This window comes from Corapipo altera, unplaced genomic scaffold (genome assembly GCF_003945725.1).
Source record: "Corapipo altera isolate COAL_440 unplaced genomic scaffold, ASM394572v1 1b, whole genome shotgun sequence".
In the NCBI taxonomy this organism is placed as follows: Eukaryota; Metazoa; Chordata; class Aves; order Passeriformes; family Pipridae; genus Corapipo; species Corapipo altera.
The window spans coordinates 7,771,007-7,792,138 of record NW_020884881.1 but is presented as its reverse complement, the minus strand read 5'-3'; the positions used below and the strand labels follow the sequence as shown (position 1 = coordinate 7,792,138).

Sequence of the window (21,132 nt, the reverse complement as noted above, 5' to 3'; positions counted from 1 at the left end):
TAGGGCAACTCACATTGTTATCACGTCAGCTATCCTGTGAACAAGCCACAGGTTGTTTCTACTACTTTTTATCAGTTTTATTCATCAGGCTGAAATCTAGCCCTTTCCTCATGTTTCCTTCCAAAATAATTTTAAAAATCCCATTTCCCCTAAATTTCTTATCTATATATATATATATATATACCTCTTCAGAAAGCAGGTCACATGCAGGTCACCTTTAACTCAATACCTCCCATTGATTTTAATGGTTGCAAGAGCAGGATCCAAGAAAGTAATGCGTTTGAGCTATCAGGGTCAGTGAATGCTTTCCTCCCTGTCTTCCCCATGCTGACAGCAAACATCTATAATAGCAAGTAACAGGTAAACTGATAATTTGCTACTGGGAAGCTGACAGACTTCTAATATATAACTGAAGTCCTATGAGGAGAAGCTGAGGGAGCTCGAGTTGTTTAGCCTGGAAAAGAGCAGGCTCAGGGGAGACCTCATCACTCTCTACAATTACCTGACAGGAGGTTGTAGCCAGGTGGGGGTCGGTCTCTTCTCCCAGGCAATCAGCAGTAGGACAAGAGTTTAGGTTGGATATTAGGAAGAAATTTTTTACAGAGAGAGAAATCAGACATTGGAATGGGCTGCCCAGGGAGGTGGTGGATTCACTGTCCCTGGAGGTTTTTAAGATGAGACTGGATGTGGCACTTAGTGCCGTGGTCTAGTAACCACAGCGGTGTTGGATCAAGGGTTGGACTTGATGATCTCGGAGGTCTTTTCCAACCCAGTTGATTCTGTGATTCTATGAATTAGAGAATGATTATAAAACACTCCTAGTTCACTTCTGCTCTCTTGTAACTTCCAATTCTTCCCTCTTGGTGTTTTCCCTTCCAGAATTTCAATACAGAGCCAACACTTACTTAGTACAAGCTCCATGTGCTTCCCTTAGGCACTTCCACTGAAACAGAGTGTGTCAGATTGTTTCCTCCAATGTGGGGAGCATCCATTGCCATCACTACACAGTAAATGAAATGACATTGCTTTCCTGCCTCCTCTGCCAGAATCTGTTTCCTTACTGCAATGTTTTACAGTGCTGGCACATACCAGGATTTGTAAGAACGCATCAAATACTTGAGCTGACAGCAAACTGGTTTCATGCCTCTCTGCAAACACAGAGAACCAAAGCTGGCTCTGGACTCACCTTTTACTGATGAGGCTACAGTGGTTGTCCCTGAGCAACGGGGGACCTTCGTGATATGCATTAATTCTAAACCAACATTTTTCAACAACACTAAAGATAAATATTACCAAGCACATTGATTCTGAGCTGAGTACAGAAAATAATTTACAGGAGTCACTTCTATACTTAGTTCTTGTTTCATTATGATTATTACCAAACTGAATTGGCGCAGGGTGACTTTGCACATCACCAGGATGCTGTAGAACTGTGTGCATTAAGAAAACAGCTGCTGCTGAAGTTTCCCACCAGAGCTGCCCCCTGCATCCAAGTCATGCACTCCTAGACGCCAAATATTGTCCATGGAGCTGCAGGTGCCAAATCCACTCAATCATTGCTCATATCTGACCATGATCAACTCAGGTTGCAGGAACAGCTTTCAGAGCTGTGAAAAATCATCTACGAAAATTTGCTTTGGACTGAAGTGATTTAGATTATGTATCAAAGCCTGTTAGCCATTCTCCTCAAAAACTAAAGATGAAAAATTAACCTGGGCTGTGATGAAATCTAATACTCCATAGGTGAATTGTATTATCTGAAAGCTCCAAAGAAGATGGAACCCTTTTTTTTTTTTCTTGCTAGATGCTATACAAATGCAGAAAGAAGAAAATAAACTGAAGGGTTTCTAGCTTAGTTTTAAATATGATACTTTAAAGAAGCTTTACAAATAAAGGAACTAAGAAAGAAGGATGAAGCTAAGGGAGTACCTGATCCCAAATGCTTGCTGTGAGCACAACAGGAAATTTTTGAATTGCCTTTTATTTCAACCTGCACTACCACATGTCTCCCTTTCTAAGGCAGGAGGAAAGGGTCCACCTTGAAGAAACCTGTCACTGCCCGAGGACACAGTGGTGGGTAGGAAGAGGACAGGCACAGCTGTAATAACCCCAGTAGCAGGAGAAGCAGCCTGGCAGCACTCAGCTGTAGAACTGTGAATAATAATAAAAGTTCAAAAAGTCTGTATGGCTTTCGCTGTGCAAAATAAGCACAGAAGTGACACAAGAAGGGATGGATGAATGGATAGACAAAGGTAATCATATTTATTAAATAAAGAAAACCTGCTGATGGAGAAAAAGACAGATAGAGAGAGATGAAACTCAACATAACTGAGGTGTAAGGAAACACAGGAATAAATAACTCCTTAAGGGCTTTTTTGTGCAAGACAGACAAATGAATAAAATGGATCTCTACGGGTATGTGGGATGATGATTATGCATTTCCCATGGACAATATCGGGAGGAGATGCCTAAAAAGGAGCAAAGACCAGAAGCTCCCCAGGCAAACAGCAGAATGGAAGAAGGGGCAAGGAGCCCCACAGGGATACTGGTGGAGGTAGCCCCCGTGGCCCCACTGCCAGGGATGGGATGCTGCTGCAAAAGCATGACATAGAGGGAGGACAGGAGGGAGGAGAGTCCAGAAGGGGCTGGAAGTGGGGATCAAACGAGCTGGAGACAGGGAGGAGGAAGAGAATTCAGGGGAGCTCTGCCTGCTCAGGAAGGCTGCACAGTGTCTGAGCAGAGCAAAGGGGTTGAGTAGTGACAGGATGATGACCTGACACTGTGGTAGGATTTTGGAAAGAGTGGAAGGATGCAGTACCTGCAAACTAATATGTGTGTATAATTTAAGCAAACTCATGAGTTTTTGGTACTCTGTTATTCAAACATCTCAGCTGCATCATGTTTAGACACAGCATCCCATTTATCTTGGCACAAGTCAAATCCCCAAATTACCTCTGTCTTTTCAACCTCCTCACAAGAACTTTACTTCGAGCTTTGTTAAAACATGAAGTAGCCAAGAAACTGCTTTACAAACAAATACCAGCCTAGGAGAAGGCTTAACCCTGGGGCAGGGTGAGGGGGCAGCCCGGTGGGCAGGACTGCAGAGCTGCCTCCAGCTGCCACTGCCCTGTGGCACCCACTCCTTCTTTCACTACTGGAAAGCTGGTGCAACATACGCAATTCTCAGCTATGCTGGGAAGTCCTGAGAGCATGCTAAATACATACTGGTTAGAATATCTTGTGCCATTTACTCAATATTGTGAGCTCCCCTCTCCAGCCCAAATTTAACCATTCTGGAATAAATACTGCTAAGGGGAAGGTGATGACCTCGGTCTCTCACACAGACAGCAAAGGGCACAGTGCTGCTTTCCACACAGTGACCCTGCTTTTCATCACTTTCATGTCATGTGAGTGGCAAAGGCAGCTAAGTCAGAGGTGTTTCCTGGTGTTTCCCTCTGCTCTCCCTCTCTGCCCTGAGTTTCCTCCCATTCAGTGGAGACTGGCTCATTTCGCTTTGAAAAACTGGGGCAGAAGAAGAAAATGGTGTCAGGGAGCACATATTAACAATGAGAAAACACCAGCTGCTAACATGGCTCACCCACCAGCCTGTTTGAACCACAGCAAACCCTGAAAATGAGGCAGGGGTTTATTTTTAACATCTGTGTCAGATCTCTTTGCCTTTTAAAGAGTGACATGGGGCTGCTCAGGCCCCTTATCTGCTCAGTGGCACTTCAGTGAGCTGTTCCAGTGGCTGTCTCTGCAGCTGTGCCCAGGAGACTGAAAGCTGGAGTGTCCCTCCACTGCCTCAGCAAGTGCCGTTCACTCTGCTAAAGTGATCCACTAAGAAATACACAGACAAGGAAATTGTAAGAAAGAGCCTCACAATGTCCACATGGCAACACACCAAGTTTCCCTTCTATTTCTTTGGGCTCAAGAGAGTACAGAGAATATTAAGTATATTAAGCACAAAACTTACAAAGTAAGTTTTAAAATAAAAAAGTAATGAAAAAGGATTTTATTTCCTCAATAAAATATCCTTCGGCTAGGAGACCCTGTGTAGGAGTCAAAAGAAAATTTTAATCCTTCCATTCAAACTGCCACACAAACTGTGATGAAAGGATGCAGCGCTGGGAAATAAAGAACTTGCTGATCATATTAATCCTTCATCTTCCATTCAGCTTCCTACACCAGTATCCTGTTTCCTTTTTAACAGCCAACAAGGCTCCTCTATTTCCTTATGTGATCCCCCATAATGCTATCATGTCAAACTTAAAAGCAACACTTCTCAGTCACTAAACGAATCCTATAATTTTTGTTAAATATTATTGAAGACCTCTGACATCTATCTGCAAATAGTGACACCATACACCCTAAAAGCCTGTTTTCTGGTTCATCGTGGAATGGCTGCTTTGCACAGAGACTCTGCAATCCTTTTGGTTCAGTCAGACTGAACCTGCTCTTGACAGTGACCACGGGTGCAGCTGTGGGACAGGGACCCTGGAGCCCACCTCTGAGTGCCATGGACTGCATGTAACAATACTTTTTGCATTTCTATTGAGTATCTTTTTATATAGCAGACAAAAAAATTACTTAGTAAGACAGTGCTTTATGACTGAAAGGTGTCAACCATTATATAACCACATTTTCCAAACCAGAGAAGCTAGTGCAAGCTAAACTTGTCATTTTACTGAAGAAAGGACAGCTACAGGGAAGAATTTTGCTTTGCTTCAGAAAATTCTACAGTAGTGGTTTGTAGTTAACTACTCTGAAGGCTCCTGCATAGCACAATTCTTTAACAAGATCAAATCAGTGAAGCAGTTGTTTTAGATACACTGACACTTGTGAGGGTTTAAAGAACTCAAAACTAAAATAGTTCCAGGTACCTGAGGGTTCCCCTGGTAGTACTTCTGAAAAGGACACACTAGTTCAAAAGCCCTCAGAGGGGCTTTTTGCCTCAGGCAAAGTGAGCAAGACCAGTATAATTCGTGCAGAGCTGTACCAATATGCCTGGTTAAATATATAAAATTCAGGTCACCTGCATACATCAACTCAGGGCTAGATGACCCATGCCTCTATTACTTTACAACTAATACAGTTATCACCAACACAATTAGTCTTACCTTATTGTAGTACTGCACCTGAACTGAGTGCCACTGCCCATCACTGACCCCTCCCAGAATGAGCGGTGCCACTGTAGTAGTTGTCTCCCCTGGAAAAACAGGAAGAAGTTAAAAATAAGTCACCATCACTGCAAGAAACATGGAGAGACTCTCATTGGGTGCAGGGTGCAGCCACCTTGCTTCATCATGGAGGAATTTGGGGTTTTGTTCTGCGAGACAGTAAACATCCCCAATTTCACAGAGTTATTCTGGTGCACAAATACCGGCTTCTGGCACATTTGGGTGAATGATGTTATTTTTTATCATGCTTCTGCAGAGCACAGTAGTAGATGCATTAGGTAGATACAGCTATTGATAAAAAATATAGGAGGAAACGAGGAATGAGGAAAAAACGTACATGAATTTTTTTGCATTTCTGCCAAAAGCAGGTTTTTTTAATATGATGAGCATTGTGATGGGATCTTTCGTCAAGGAAGGGAAGCCTACGCCTTCACAGAGCTGCAAAAGTGAAATCCAAAAGTGCTTTAATATAAAACCCATGGTAACCTTGGTCCCAGCAAAATTTTACCAGTGATTAATGAAATTATTGGCAGCCTTTCAGTATTTAAATTTGAAAGCAAGTCTTTGCCATTGGAGTTGGAAAGCTGAAGCTATTAAGACAGGACTGAGTCAGCAGAGCCAGCTCAGTAACCAGGCATATCTGTTTCGAGGTAGCAGCAAAATAAACATTCATGTTGAAAGTACATAATAGGCCTGGCACAGAGAAGGGATTGCTAACTTTTGAATTTTTTTTTTCCTTTCTCTTTCTTTGGTGTTTTTGGTTTTTTGTTTTTTGGTTGTTTTTTTTTAACAGTAAGCTAACAAAGTTCATAGTGTTGTTGAGCTTAAAATGTACTTCCTCTCTATTTGCAACAAATACCTGTGTGAAGTATTACTCCTGCATCTCCTACTCTCCTTTAACTCCCATCCTATATATTTCTTTTATTTAAACAACATATTTTCAGCTTAGCATGTATGACATCCTGCTGTGATGGATTTTGTCATTTAGTGATAAAAAATCTGTGCTAATAATCAGGCTTTTTATTCAGCTATCAAGTTTCTGCATAAGGAAGTTCACCGTTCTGCAATCCTTTTGCTTTGTTTTCTGAGAAGAAGTTGTTGCGACAGGTAAAACAGTCAGATCAGGTGTCCAAAACTTGTACTGTTCGTTAAAAGCCACTTAAAACTATAAAACATAAACCATTCTCCTTCCAAAGAAAATACCATTTGTAACATACAGGACCAGACCTGTTCGCAGGTGCAGCAGTGCAAATCTAAATTTAGTTTCATATATTTTAAAGGAGTTGCTCTGCATTTAAATGCATATAAGTGCAAGCAGAATTTATTTTTTTCCCCATTCATCCTCAGGGTACCTTCCGAGCAATTTGGTTCAAGTTTAGACAGGTGGAGCAGAGCGACAGAAGAAAGCACATCTCTTTGACTGCAGCATGTTATTTCATTACACTAATCCATTCAAAAACCTGCCTTAAAATCTAATTTGGACAACTGCAAGGTAATAAAGGGGAAATGAAACCAGATACCTTCAACCCAAAGGGCCCAAGTATGCACTTAAGCATCACTGGTAAATCAATGGGGTCACACAGGATTTACCATGGGGTCTGAGGGAAGCAGCCAACACTGTTGATGAGTTTGCAACACCAGCATGGACTGTGCCTTCGCTTCTATGGCTTTACCGCTTGCAATATCTCACATTCCACAAAAATAAAACAGGAGTTGACTTGAGCCCACACGTCTATCCTGAATACAGATAATGGGAAATAGTAGGATTATTTCCTGAATTATGTGCCAGTACAGAGGCACAAACATCTCACTTGATCTATATCTTACTCCACTTGACTTACAGGACAACAGCCCTTCTCAGATATTTGTTTCTGTCTCAACGGAAGAATACCCTAAACCTGTGACAACTAGAGGTTGTCTGCACTACTGAGCTTTTATAAAGTCATCAAAGCCTGGCCACTGAATGCACAGGTCTGCTTTTGGGCTGAAGCAGCAATGCAGGTGGTCCACTGAGAGGGACTTCAACCTACTGATGTCCTAGGAGTGATTCCTGATGGCTTCAATGAGCTTTGACCACACTGCACAGCAGTATGCTACCAGCTTCCCCTGAGATCCCTTGTCATGGCAATTAGCATAGCTGGGCATGAAGTTTTGGATGAAACTTGGGCTTTTTAACTTGAGAAGCAGCCCTCTGTTGAGGCTGGAATGGTCAGGGTTTGCTCTGATCACACTGTTGTCAGGAAGAACTTGGCTACTGCCAGGTCTGGTTTTCCGGAGGAAATCTCTACCTTGGGAGAAGGTTATGGTGACAGGGATATGTGCCACCCTGAGCTTTGCTTGTTGGCCTTCCCCTCTCTCTTCTCCTACAAGCTCTGGAAGACACTGGCTTAGTCCTAGTGCATAAACACAGTGAATGCCAAAGCCTCCATTTCTTGTTTCCTAGACCACCACATCAATGAGTGGGCAGCTAAGTTTTCCTAAATTTGTTGTTGTTTACAATTTCTTCCAAGAGGAGGTGTTTTTGCAGTGCAGAAATGCATTCCAGCGACAGCAGTACTCCTCACCAATCCCTAATGAATGGCAGGCAGTTTTCACTTTGCTAGCTTTTCCTTTGGCTCGTGTAGACTCTTTAGATAACATTTATGCACCTATGTTTCATTGATGGTGTAGTGTAAAAATGCATAAACACACAACATTTATCACACTGTGATAAAATGAAGTCTCATTTAAGCAAACATTAGCTTGGAGGCCAACATTCAGGCTAGTGCCAATCTTTTATAGTAGTCATAAACTCTGGCTTTTATAACTGATATGTTGACAAGCTCCTACCTACAACAGCAAATGTAACCACCACAAACCGCTACAATCTGGAGTACTTTACAACACCTGGCATCAGTTGCTCACTGTGCAATATCAGCCAGTAAATTAACGAGGCAGCAAATAGCCATATAAAATCACTGAAGTGCATTTCCAAACAGCTTGAGAGGATCTCCTAACCACAGGCAGAAACGCTCGACTCAAGCAAGACCTCACCTGCAGAGAAGGTGAGCTGGATCTGCTCCTCAATGATCTCCAAGGCAATGAAGTCATGCTTCTCATTGAAACGCCCATTGTAGAGGAGGAGAGCATTCCTCTCCCTGGTTGCAAACCTAGAACACAGAGACGTGGGGTTAGTTCATGCTTAACGGCTTATGGATTAAAGACCGACGGTCAAGTCACCCAGGAGAAAGATGGCATTGTGTTCAGCAGATAAACGAGCCTTTGAATACCTCTTCAGACAGAACTGAGGAGTCAGCAACGGGATAAGTCTACTTTTTCACAATCAACAAGGCAAGCAAGATGGAAATTAGAGAAATCTACTCTTCAGAGATCTGCTATGGATGCTGACCCTCACAAGGGCTAAAATTAGGCAGACACAAGATGCAGCATCGGTATCTGACCCTTGACAAACAGTAGCACTTACTACACTCTGCAAACAATCCAAAAGCTAGAAAGCATTTTCACATCAAAGGGGGGATACTTGCTGACTGCTTGCTGTCTGCAGGGTACAAGGAGAGTCATCAACTGATTAAAAAAAACCTGATGGGGAGGCAAGGGAAAAGAAAGATAAGCGTTACTTTAATAACACCATGTACACAATCAGGGTTCATCAATTAACAGGTCAGCCAATTGGAGGAGGGAAAATAAACACTTAAATGATTCCACTAAATCAGCACAAATAGGTGGGGCTTGGTTTTATTTTTCTTATGCTTTGAATATGGGATGTATCACACCTATCTTGCAGATAAAGGGCCAACTCCATTTTTAAAAAAGCCTGTTTGGGTTTTTTTTGTCAGCATAGAACATTTTTTTGCAAATTTCTCCATGTCGTATTTTATAATTTTTAATTGAATCCTAATATCTCTGGAGAGTTGCACACAGCTTTCATCTACTTAGAAATGCAAAAAATATTATTACACTTTACATAAACATTTTTACAAAGATTAATATTAGATAAAGAGAGAAAAAGAGAGAAACCATGGGAATTTCTTGTGTTTCCCAATGGCAGTGTAATCTGATTTTGTATCTTGAACTTCAGGAAATATGCCTGATTTAAATTAACCCACTTTTCCTACGAATGAATCAAATGCTGAGCATAGCTAATGAAAACTGTCTTCCATCGACAGAAAAAATTACTCTTATACCTGTCATGTCCCATCTACTAGCAAGATTCTCATGTGATGCAACAAAAGCTGCATTCAGAGAATGTGAAAGAATATCAGAGTCTGGTATTTGAAACAAAAAGTTTCAAAACCAAACACTATTTTTTAACAAAAGTTGTTTGTCAGATGTGTATGTTGTGGATCACACTGAGAAGAGACCTTTCAGAACTTGAGCTACATGGAAATGGGACATTTTATTTATGGATTTTTTAATATCTCTGAAGGACAATTAATTGTTCTGGTTCAGAAAACAGAAGTCAAAATTTTGACATTTCCAGTAAAATACAAATTTCAAAGAATATGTGTTATAGTCCATCAAAATATTATATGACTGTTTTGATTACTTTTAATCAGTTTTGCTATACATATTTATTTCTAAATTTGTTTAACATAATATAGAATAATATTATACAAGTAGAAGGCAAACTAAATTAATTATGACAATACCATTGAAATATTTCAGTATTATCAAAACATGGATTTAGTTTTCACTTTTCACCATCAAACATTTCATCCAAAGGAATACAGTTCCTGTAAAACATTTCCCAAAACTATATTTTTCCAGGGATAACTGCTTCATCAAAATATTTTGATCAGAGCTATCCAGAATATATATTAGCAAAGGAAATGGGAATAATATTATTCTTATAATTGGGAATAATATGTTTCTTCAATGGAGAGAAAGATTTAATCTGATTAGCAAAAACAGGAACCTTAGTTCTGTTTGAATATATTTTTCTCATATGATTACAATTCTCTATCATAATTTTAAGTATGAAACTACTATTTGTTAAACTATTCAATTATTAAGCTATTTTGTATATTTCTTTACTCTTTAGTCAGTTCCATCTTTTGTATCATACTCATAGTTAAAGCTCTACTGCCTTTGAACTTGTTTGGTTATGACTAACTGTGGGAAAGATACTGATTTTTAATAGAAGGGATATTTTTAATCTCATGATATAGGAAACAAAAGACACTTCCTTAGAGAGTTTTGAATAAATAATGAGAAAACGTCCCAAATGACAGTGTCTCTTGGAGAGAAGGAGTAGTAAGTGTTGGAATTAAGCAAGGAAGATGTGCAATGTTGGGAGCAGAAAGAAATGCCTGGTCAGTTACATAAATACTTAAAATCACATTTTAGTTACAAGACTGAACAATGCAAACATCCTGCTCTTTGCCAGAAAGGGGTTATGAGTCAGTTAAGGCTGAGGAAAGACAGACACCTTGGGATTTTACCAGTGTTCCCAAATCACAAAATATATAATGGCAAATCATCATCTAGTCAAACTGCTAATTCTTGCTTATCCTCACATAATGTTTTCCACTTGCACTGAACGATAATAAAAGCCAAAGAGACAGCAAGTGTAAATAAAAGTGAACTTCTGGTATGTAAAGCTAAATGGGTTGCTATTCTAGACAGTGTGGGATAAACCCCATGATGGTCCAGACTTCTTATAATCATATTCAGTGGACTAAGTGGTGTTTACCTCATGACTAAATATGCCATCGTGGTTCTAAAGGCGGTGAAGAAACCCTGGTGTAAGCCCTATCTTGGTACAGTAGTTTGCTATTGCTCAATAACAGAGCATTTGAGTCACTTTAACTTGAAGTACCCTAAACATCAAAGATCTCTTCCTGAAAGCCTGAAAAATGACACCTCATGGCTGAGGGGACAAGTCAAGGGTAGTGGAGGCAATTCATGCTGGCAGCTAGCCCAGACCGCTCCTTTGTTTGCACTCACTGTACAGTCTGACAAGTCCAACAGAGCCTTTTGCTCTGTTTTTTTGCTAAGTTTTTCCGTGTACTTAGCTACGATGCTCTAAAACAATCTTCACGGGCACAACTCTCCCTTACCTTGGCTTATGTGCAAACCATGTCTGTGCTTTCTGATTTAACCAAAATATCAAGATTCCATAAAGTTTCAGGTTTTAGGGTTAAGGCAGAAAAAAGATAAAATGATAGAATCATAAAATGATAGAATGGTTTGGGTTGGAAGGGACCTTAAAGACCATCTAGTTTCAACCAGGTGTCCCTGGGCAGGGACACCTTCCACTGGACCAGGTTACTTAAAGTCCCATCCAATCTGGCCTTGAATGCTTCCAGGAATAGGGTATTACTTACCTATATTAAAAGAAGCATTACATGACGAGTCTCTCTGGCATCTTAGTCCAGGAAAGTAAACTATGCTAAAGGACAGAACTGAAAAATATGCTGGAAAGAAGTGGCCTGACATGTAAAACAGATGTAAAACGACTGGGTGCTGGATGGGACACGTACCTGAAGGTGTCCTCCCTGAGCACTTTACTTTCTCTGGACAGACACACAAACACATCTGTCCTTGCAGCTGCTGTTGTAGCTCTTAACAAATCCCCAGCCCTGCCCTTTAGGGTCGGGACTAACACATTTCATGCTGTTTACTCACAGTCAACTGTGAGGGAAAACCAAAGGTCAATCCTGACCGGCTAAACCATGGGAAAGCTGCAAACACACCCCCTCCCCAGAGAAGAGGCATGTATGCACCTGGAGCTCTGGCTCCACACCAGGCAAGCCCTATGCCTGACCCAAGAAGTCTTCTCCAGAAGAGGGGAGGGAGAACCCTAGTCCATGTAGTGTGGCTGGTATCATTGCTCCCCTTTGCCTCCCTGAGTGCCCTCAGGGGAAAAGTGACAGACAGGCCAGAAGAAGACTGCTCAACATGGGGGTACAGGGCAGATGGACGGGGATGAGACTTCTTGTGCCTGGCAGCCAGGATGGGGCCAGAAGCAGGACTTGGGTGTGAAGGTCAGGAGGAGCAAGGCGAGGAGCTGGATCACTTGGGGTTGTCACAAGCCCAAGGCTGGGAACCAACCGAGAGCAAGGAGCTGAGACGGACCAGCCTGTGCTCAGCCACGACCTGACATGCCCAGGTCCTCTCACAGGCTGGGAAACAGAAGATGAGAAGAGCACTCTCAAGCAAGCAGTACAAATGGATTGGTTCTGCAGCCAGTCTGAAGATCAGGAGGCCACAGGCCCAACTAGGAAAAGTGTCAAACCCAACACACACCTCAGCATTTCTGCAGCTGAGGGCTGCTGAAAGCTGGCCAGAGAGTCCTAATGTCCCCTCTCCCTGCTCCATAAAGCTGAATTACAACAGGGAAAGCTGTGAGTTACAACAGGGAAAGCTGTGAGTTACAACAGGGAAAGCAACTCAGCAGCATCCTCAGCAGGGTAGAAATCAAATGCTTTCAAATAACATGCCTGTGCCCTGCTCACAGGAGTCGCTGTCAGAAATGCCCCAAATGACCTTCACAGGTAGGCCTTTGGTGGGTGGCAGTGTGTAACAAACAGCTCCAAGCTCAAATGAGAAGCCACCAGCCACAGAACCCTTCCCCACCGGGACTTACATGAGGGAGACGGTGAAGTGGAAGCGCTGCCGCAGCCCCTTGAAGGTGATAAAGGACTGTGGGGGGAAGCTCCTGGTGGTCATCTCGCAGTAGGGCCGCTCATACTCGCCTGGGGGGCACTCGCACTTGAAGCCCCCGATCAGCAGGTTTACGCAGGTTCCTCCGTTCTTACACACCCCTGGAGCACAGCGGCCCGAGCGCGCGTTCACCTCACAGTACTCTCCTGCAAGGGGAGAGAAAAACGTCAGGGAAGGTGACACCTCACCCCAGCAACAAGCTATGACATTCAGCTATCCAAGTGGTTCTGCTACAGGTTAAGCTGCTTCCAAACTGCGGCACCGACCCCCTCTGCAATTGAGGTACAAGACTGTCATTGATGGGGGGTAAGGATGCCACATCCTCTTTCAGGCATGAATTTTAGGGGTGTGCAGGATATGATTTGCCAAGCAATCCTCTTGCAAATATCCAACAACATTGGTTTGGTTTTCAGATTCCTTGGCCGCTTCCAAACTGGGTGACAAATATAAAGCTGGTGACAATCAGTTCTTTATGGAAGAGGTTAAAAAACCTACACATTCCCTGTCAACCAAAATATGTGTAAATAGTTTCACTATGGTTGAAAATTGTGTAAACAGATCAATGTTTGTACCTCATATTCAATGGAATTTGGCTTTGCTGCTCACGGCAGAGGCAGGGTATAGCTGACCTCACGATGAAGATCTCCAAACATTTAAAGCAAGAATAAGCAGAATACAGACAACATATAGATTGCTTCCACCTTTTCCCACACATGCATCCTGAAGGTGAAGGCCATTTTCTGAACCCTTTGGGGATGGGTATATTAACTTTCCACAATAGTTATGGATTCTGTGTGCCACTTGCTGAAGTTGTTTCTCCCTTAAATGCTTTGTCTTTATTATTCTTAAAAGTATGTATTAAGATGTGTTAAATGCAATACTAAAGAATGAGGTGTCTTGCTTTGTACGTATGCTGTGGCTTTTTTTCACGTGTTTGCCCAAAATCTGAGAATTAATCACAATTTAAAAAAAGTAGTGCACAGAGGATATTCACTTAAAAAAATATGCTGCAGTTGGGACAAAAGCAGCTGCTGAATTAATCATTGTACAGAAAGCTAAACCCTCTACTTGAGTTAATTAGTTAACATTTATGTTTCGGCATGTGTCTTCCTAAGGTATAAAGCATGTTCACATCCTGCAAGTAAAACTGTTCAGAGAAACTGGAAGTGGCATATATAGCTGAATTTCACCCAGTAACAGTGTCTGACAAACAAATGTAGAGCAAAACTACTCAACACAGCCAGCTGAAGAAATGCATTTCCAACAGTTCAACGTTTACATGATTATTTGCTACTAGATTATACAATTACATTGGGACAGGCTCTTTCCAGTGTTGTCCATCAATGGGACAAGGGGCAATGGGCACAGACTGAAACACAGAAAATTCTGAGTATAAGGAAAAACCTTCTTCCTTCGAGGGTGACAAAGCACTGGAACAGGCTGCCCAGAGACACTGTGGAGTCTCCTCTGAAGATATTCAAAACCCATCTGGACACAATTCTGTGCATCCTGTTCTAGGTGAACCTGCTCTAGCAGGGGGTTGGAATAGATGATCTCCAGAGGCCCCTTCCAACCCCAACCATTCTATGGGTTTGCTTCTGTGATTGATTCAAGCACAGTTAAAACCATAAAAATGCATTCCTGCAGGAAAGTAAAAGCAGCAGGAGCTGTGGGCAGTGACTCACAAACAAAGGCAAATTTAAACGGAAAGTTTTGCTCCAGTTGCCACCCCCACAGCCCTGCTCCCACAGGTTCCCACGCCAAAGCATCCCACACTGGGCGGCAGGCTGCAGCCAGCAGTACTGCTGCATCCAGACTTGGATCTGCACCACTTTTCTATTCCAGGCTGTAAACTGTGATGGCTTGCAGCTGGTTTAGCCACTGCCCCAGGGGTAGTGACCTCTGAGAGAAGGTGAGCTGTCTGTTTTGGTCCTCCAGCTTTGCTGTCTTTCTCTTCTCACATCAGCATCAGGTGCCTCTCAGACAGGTATGATTTAAGCTGGCAGAATGCAGAGCAAACACAAGACTGCTATGATCAGCAGCCAGACAAATGCACACCCCATCCAGGTTGGGCTCAGCTCCAGAGGATGGACCTGTTCTGCACATTACTCTGAAGTAATAAACCATACAGCCTTGAATTCAACTTCCAGTCTGTGCTTAGAGCTTTTCTGATTTAGCACTGATGTTCCCATATTCTCACTTTAACATTTTACATGAAATGCTGTGAAAATCACTTGATAAATATCTTCCTGTTTCCAGTTGGTTAGAGCACGGTGCTAATAACACCAAGGTCACGGTTCGATCCCCATACAGGCCATTCACTCAAGAGCTGGACTCGATGATCCTTGCGGTCCCTTCCAACTCAGAATATTCTGTGACTCTATGATTTATCGGCTGTAAGTATCAGGCAAGATTATGTGAATACACCTTCCTTAATACTTTAAGTGTTCTACAATGTGTTTCTTTTGGAAAAAAAATTGTATACATCATCCAAGACAGAAAATTCCCTCAGTGTATTGGATATGCCACACAAAGCACACACACACATCAGATGCTCTAAAGGACACTACAGAAAGCACTTGCTGGTGATCCACTGCATAAGTGCAGCCAGTCCTCCTTATACACATATCTTGTGTACCAAAACTCTCAAAAAATGGAAAAATGCAAATTCCTGTAGAAAGACTAAACACAGGTTTGTTGCTTTAAAAAAGTAGTAGGATATTTTGTGAAATAACTCTCCAACTCATAGAAGAATGTAATCTTCAAGGCTTTCTGAGAACAGAATGATTTATTTTGTAAAAGCAAATAACATGCAGGCTTGAATACACAGAGAGAAAAAGGAGTGCGCTAAAAGGAGAAATTCCTGGCATTGCAGCATGCTGTGGAAATGCCATGGCAATACAGAAGTGAAATATAAAAGCCTAAGTTGGAAGTCATTGATGGCTCTGTATTAATCCTGTGATATAACAAGAATGTATAGACCATTTGTTTAGATACCTATATAGGCATGAAACTATTTAAGAGAAAAGAAAGCTTACAGAAACATTCTATTGAATTATATTTATTACAGCTTTTTATTACAATGTTTAAAGAAGTAATTTAAAAGAATGTACTTCAACTTTAAATAAGATCCTTTGTCCTATATTCATTCAGCTATAGCATCACTGATGTCCCAGTTACTAAAATTATTCTGAATTCTCTTTAGTCTGTAATGTAAATGAGAACTGCATTTGATGCGTATTCTTTGATGTTAAATTTTCATATTTTATGTGCATTTACCAAAATGTATTAAAATAGTGGTTTTTAAATCTCTACAGTATATCCAAGGCGTCACTGTGCTTCAAGGCACAAAGGTTACCAAAAAACCTGATAAATCCTTAATTACCCTTTTTTCCAAAAGTGCCCAGAAAGACTTAGAAACTGAACATTTTTGCCTTTATCAAGTAGCCATCTGAGCAGGAATTGGAAGCAGGACTTTGATCAGGATTGGCAACAGAAGGCACCTTTGTGTTGCTCTTGGGTTTGTCATTTCCAAGGGTGGCCACCTCCTCCCAGACACATCACCGTCCCATAGCTCTGCCCTGCAGGAGCTTTGAGGCACAGCTTGAAAATCATCCTCAAAACTTGAACCAAAGCCTGCATGAACTTGAAGGAAGAGCTGGTTGCTGTCTGGAGCTGGTGTCAGAAGGCCCTAAGGGAAGAGCTACTTAAGGAGCAGAAAAGGAAGGGAACTGCATCAGCCAGCCTTTGGGAATGAAAAGCGCTTTTGTGTCTCCTTGCAGCAGAAGGTCAGAGAGCTGGGATGCACCATCAGAAGGGATGTCTTACAGTCCAGCAGGAAAAAAAAGCACAGAAGAGGGAGAGCTGCTGGGCAGTGAGGGTCTGGAGGGGCGAGGGTGATAAAAGCACAGCCCAAATAACCGTTGCACACAGGCTGGAGTCAGTCTGTGATGCTGGCAATGCTGCTGTGGCTCAGCCCTCACCCAGCCCGTGAAACTCCCCTTTGCCTCTCATTTCTTTGGCTAATATAATTTCATTTTTCACACTGGCCTGCATTTTAGGAATCACTGACCAAACTAGTTACATATCACAGCTCTGTGAAATACAAGCAGGAGATGTGAAGCTTCACCCCTCCAGCTGCTAAAGCTAAAGCATGCACTGTCAGATAACACGGGCCGTGGCTGCCCGTTATCTGCTGGCAGATTCCTGGGCTCTGAAAAAGTTCCAGCCCTTGCCAGAAAATGATTTACTGTCACACAACAGTAGCTGATCTTATAGGCTCCCAATTAATATTGATGACTCTTAAAGCTATGAGTCCTGTGGCTTTTCCGCAGCCCTTTATGCAGTGCTTCCTAGTTTTAAAGCCCTTGAGATCACAGCGCGGTAGTTGCTTTTGACAATGTGTCCTACTCGCAAACATCCTGTTTTTAATACATACCTATACTCTTTGATTTTAGGACTAACTTTACAAAGATGTTAATCATGAAATTTCTGTTATTAACTTTATGTAAGTAAGGACACCACAACATCAGGTGCAAAATAGCAAGAACATGCAAAGCCAAAGTCTGGCTAAAAGATTTGGTCTTCCTCTGACCTATTCCAAGTAAAGTAAAGAGAGTCTAACTAACAAACAATAAATGGTGATAAAAAAGTGAAAAGAAACAAAAACTTTCTTAAAAATGAGAAAATAATCTCACAATTGCAAATGCTGAACATTATGGGCTTCAAACAGCACTGGTGTGCATCAGTGAGGTGCGCTTTCAAGAAATCTGCCTGTGGTTTAGCTGGTGAGTTGCTTGACCTTACAACAACAATGTATAACATTTGAAAGCTTGCTGAAAACAATATGATGGCATCCAAATAAATACAGAATTCTTCTACAGATCAATTTTCTGCAGTATGTTTTCCCAATATCCCAGTTTAGGGACTAGTTCTCAAAATTTTGTACTCTTCTCTAATTGTTTTCAACTGAAACACTACATTAAATACATATTTACATGAAGCAGCAGACCTGCTCTGATACTTGTTTCTTTTTTTTCAGTTTCCCTGCACACATATTAATTTTTCACGTACTATCTGTAATTGTTTTACTTGAACTGATTCTTTTCTCCTTTTCTTCATCCTACCATTTGCTCCCAGACACATATTAATCTATATTAACATATTAATCTCTATGTTTGTAGTTGCTTTACCAAAATGGAAAGCATTTTGAGAAGCTGATTTAAGCAGCCTGCCTAAAATTATATATTTTAAAGTAGAAAGGAAACCAGAATGGAAAGCATTTTAAGAAGCTGATTTAAGCAGACCGCCTAAAATTATATATTTTAAAGTAGAAAGGAAAATCAACAAGAATTAAGGCAAAAGGAGAAACAAGAAATAGGACAACTAAATTTTTCAAAGAATTCCCATTGACCCATTGCCCTAACAAAGAACTAACTATCATTAAAAATGTATTTGCTATCTTGCATATTATGGGAAAATCAATACTACTTTTCCTCTAGTAACTAAACCACTACTACCCTTACATGACAATTGGCACTAAAGTAATCAGTGCACTAAGTAATAAGAAGGTTGTTAAAAACAAATTAGCTGCAGAATCAGCCTGGAAATCTCTACTGGGACAAGAGATAAAGAGGCTGGGATCCAACGCACCTGCTTTAGGGGTTGTTTCACCATAGCTTAGACTGAGTGGGAGTTACCATAGTCCCCTCCTTTCTCCAAGCACGCTCCCTTGTGCTGGCATTCCTGTAATCCTGCAGTTGACTGATCTGTAGAGCTAAGATGGCAAAACACTATTCATTTCTTTACTGAAGGGTTAGTGATCTTCTGATTAGGTCCCTCCTAGGATTGATAGGATGAATAGCTCAGCAGGCACATGGGAAGGAGGCAGGACCATGCACCCAGGAATAAGAATGAAGGAATGGTCTTATAAAGGTTTAACTGTTATGGAAATACAGCTTTAACCCATTTTAGATGGTTCATGTGTGAGTCTAGTGGCTCAATGCTTCACTTAGGTGAACTGGATCAAAACCTTCAGTAGATACCCACTTCTCTCCACCGACTGTGCATGGATAGACTGCAGGAAAATTTGCCTAAAGCACAGGTGCAAGTCAAATAATCAAATTAACACTGGATTTTGCCCATAAAGGGAAATTCATTACTTCAGTGGCTCTGTGGTGCATGAGCCTACACTCAGAACCTACTGAGAGGTCAGCCTTAACTACCAGCAAATTCACTTACCAATGAAATGCTAAACAAACAAACAAACCAACAAACAAAAACATCTGCTGGTTTTATGAGAGAAGCTAGAGAGCAGTTACCCAGAAGTTAGCCAAGTCATTCTGAATGAAGGAGAAGCTGGATCAAACAACAAATGGAACAAATAGAAGTTAGAAGGCATTGGTGTACTAGTAACCAAGATTAATTAGAAGGCAACTATATTTATGTACTATTTTACACAAGTGACTCAGAAAGGTTATTTGAATAACAAAAGTAAATCTGGGTCCCTTAGAAATCAACAGCCAAACCACTCCTGCCACCTCAGAGAGGCCGTGCAGACTCAATACTGACACTGACGGTCATGACTTCATGAGCTTTCTGCATTACGCTGCTATTAAACCTTACATTGGAAAATACACTTTGGTTTTTCCTTTTACCTACCTGTTCATTTATGTTTTTATATTTGGGACTGATCTAGGTTAATTAAAATTAGCCCCAATCCTCTTACAGGCAGAAACACCAGCTTAGGGTCCATTTTGGGGTCTGCCTAATTTTTTTTGGTTTCTGCTCCCTTTGCTGCTTTCTGCCCTATAAAGGCTTATGATGAGAAACAGGTTAACGTAAAATAACACATAAATACACACATAATTATACACCACACATACACACTCACACTGTTTAGAAATAAATCTTGCTGACTTGCAATGACAGCTGTCCTGAGCAATTTCAGTTGCTAACCATTCCAGATTTAATAAGATGTATTTGCAAGAGAGTAACCTGAATTTAAAACACTAAGCAAAGTAACAGCAAAAACATTCCTCTCACATTATATATATAGCTTGCCAAGTAGCTCTCTGAGGTGATAGACAGTGATCCTATAATAAGATACTCAGGAAATCACCCTTTTTCTCTGGATCTAGTTTTATTTTTTCCATGGGCATAAGCAGTAAGCCCTGAGCTGGTAGGAAGAAAGTGTACAGAATTATCAGTGGTCTTTCGTGGTCTTTTGTGCATACATATATATACACCATACCTCTCCTGTACAATCACTCTTCTCCCTTCCTTGTGCTTCTTCCATAAAGTTGCCCCCAGGCATCCCTGATAACTCACAAATCAGATTTCCAAAAATCATGAGACTCAGTTAAATAAGGGTCATAAGATCTTTAATCATGGGATGCTTCAAAATAATGAACATGAGAGGCTTTTTATTTTCTTTTATTTGCTTCTGAAGCTGCGGGTGGCATCTGTTGAACCCAAGGCACGTGAGAGCTCTTGGTGGTCAAATTCCGCCCCAAAACACACAACCAAAACTGTCTGCCCTAAGGGAGCTCCCATTTCCACTCTCACCCCAACAGGATGATGCTACTTGACCCTTCACAGTTCTTCTTCCCACCAGGGTCCTCGAGGACACCATCTGCACCTCGGCTGCCCTGAAGTTAGTTCCTGAGTCCTGCAAGCTCATGGGAAGAGAAGGAGGACCACAATGAAAGGTCCCATGGGCCAAACAGGCAAGGGAGAGGCCAAGACCCCATCCCATCTCCTGATCCTTCCCCACTAGAAACCAAGCTAAACTGTATTTTACAAAAGCAAGAGCGGGGGAAAGCTCAGGTCTCCATCTCAAGCTGCTTTGGGCTGTGCCTGCTGATGCACTGAACATGCAAAGCACCCACTGAAACAGTGCCTGGCCCTTTGCCAGCCCAAAACCAGGCCCAGGATTCTACATGCAGCATCCTCCCCTTCCCTGGTCACAAAACAAAGCAAAACAAAAGACAAAGACACCCTGCAGAGAAGGGTGGATGGATGGATGGATTGATGAATTGGGATTTGGGTTGTTTTGTGTTTTTGCATTTAAATGAGAAGGAATAATTGAGGGGGAGAAAAGAAACAATACTGAGGAGGATTAGTGATATTTGGGGCACATCTGTTGGAGAAATGAATTAGTCTGTGGATTCCAGAAATTATGAGCGTGTTCTCAAGACGATATATGCTCCATTTGCATTGTCACTGGACCTCATACTCCCATGCAGTTTCCAGCAGGAACAGAGCATAGACAAAAGTCACAACTAAG

The 21,132-nt window shown here is 41.6% G+C and overlaps 1 protein-coding gene across 5 annotated transcripts in view; it reads right to left on the bottom strand.

Moving 5' to 3' along the window:
- CELSR1 (cadherin EGF LAG seven-pass G-type receptor 1) overlaps positions 1–21,132 on the bottom strand; it is a 168,441-nt gene that overhangs the window by 67,280 nt on the left and 80,029 nt on the right. For all 5 annotated transcript variants that reach the window (XM_027639766.1, XM_027639764.1, XM_027639763.1 and 2 more), the window contains exons 3-5: positions 12,769–12,991; positions 8,214–8,329; positions 5,121–5,209 (exon numbers count right to left, since the gene is read on the bottom strand). In XM_027639766.1, the coding sequence (XP_027495567.1) occupies positions 5,121–5,209; positions 8,214–8,329; positions 12,769–12,991 (428 nt within the window). The remainder of the gene's footprint in view (positions 1–5,120; positions 5,210–8,213; positions 8,330–12,768; positions 12,992–21,132) is intronic.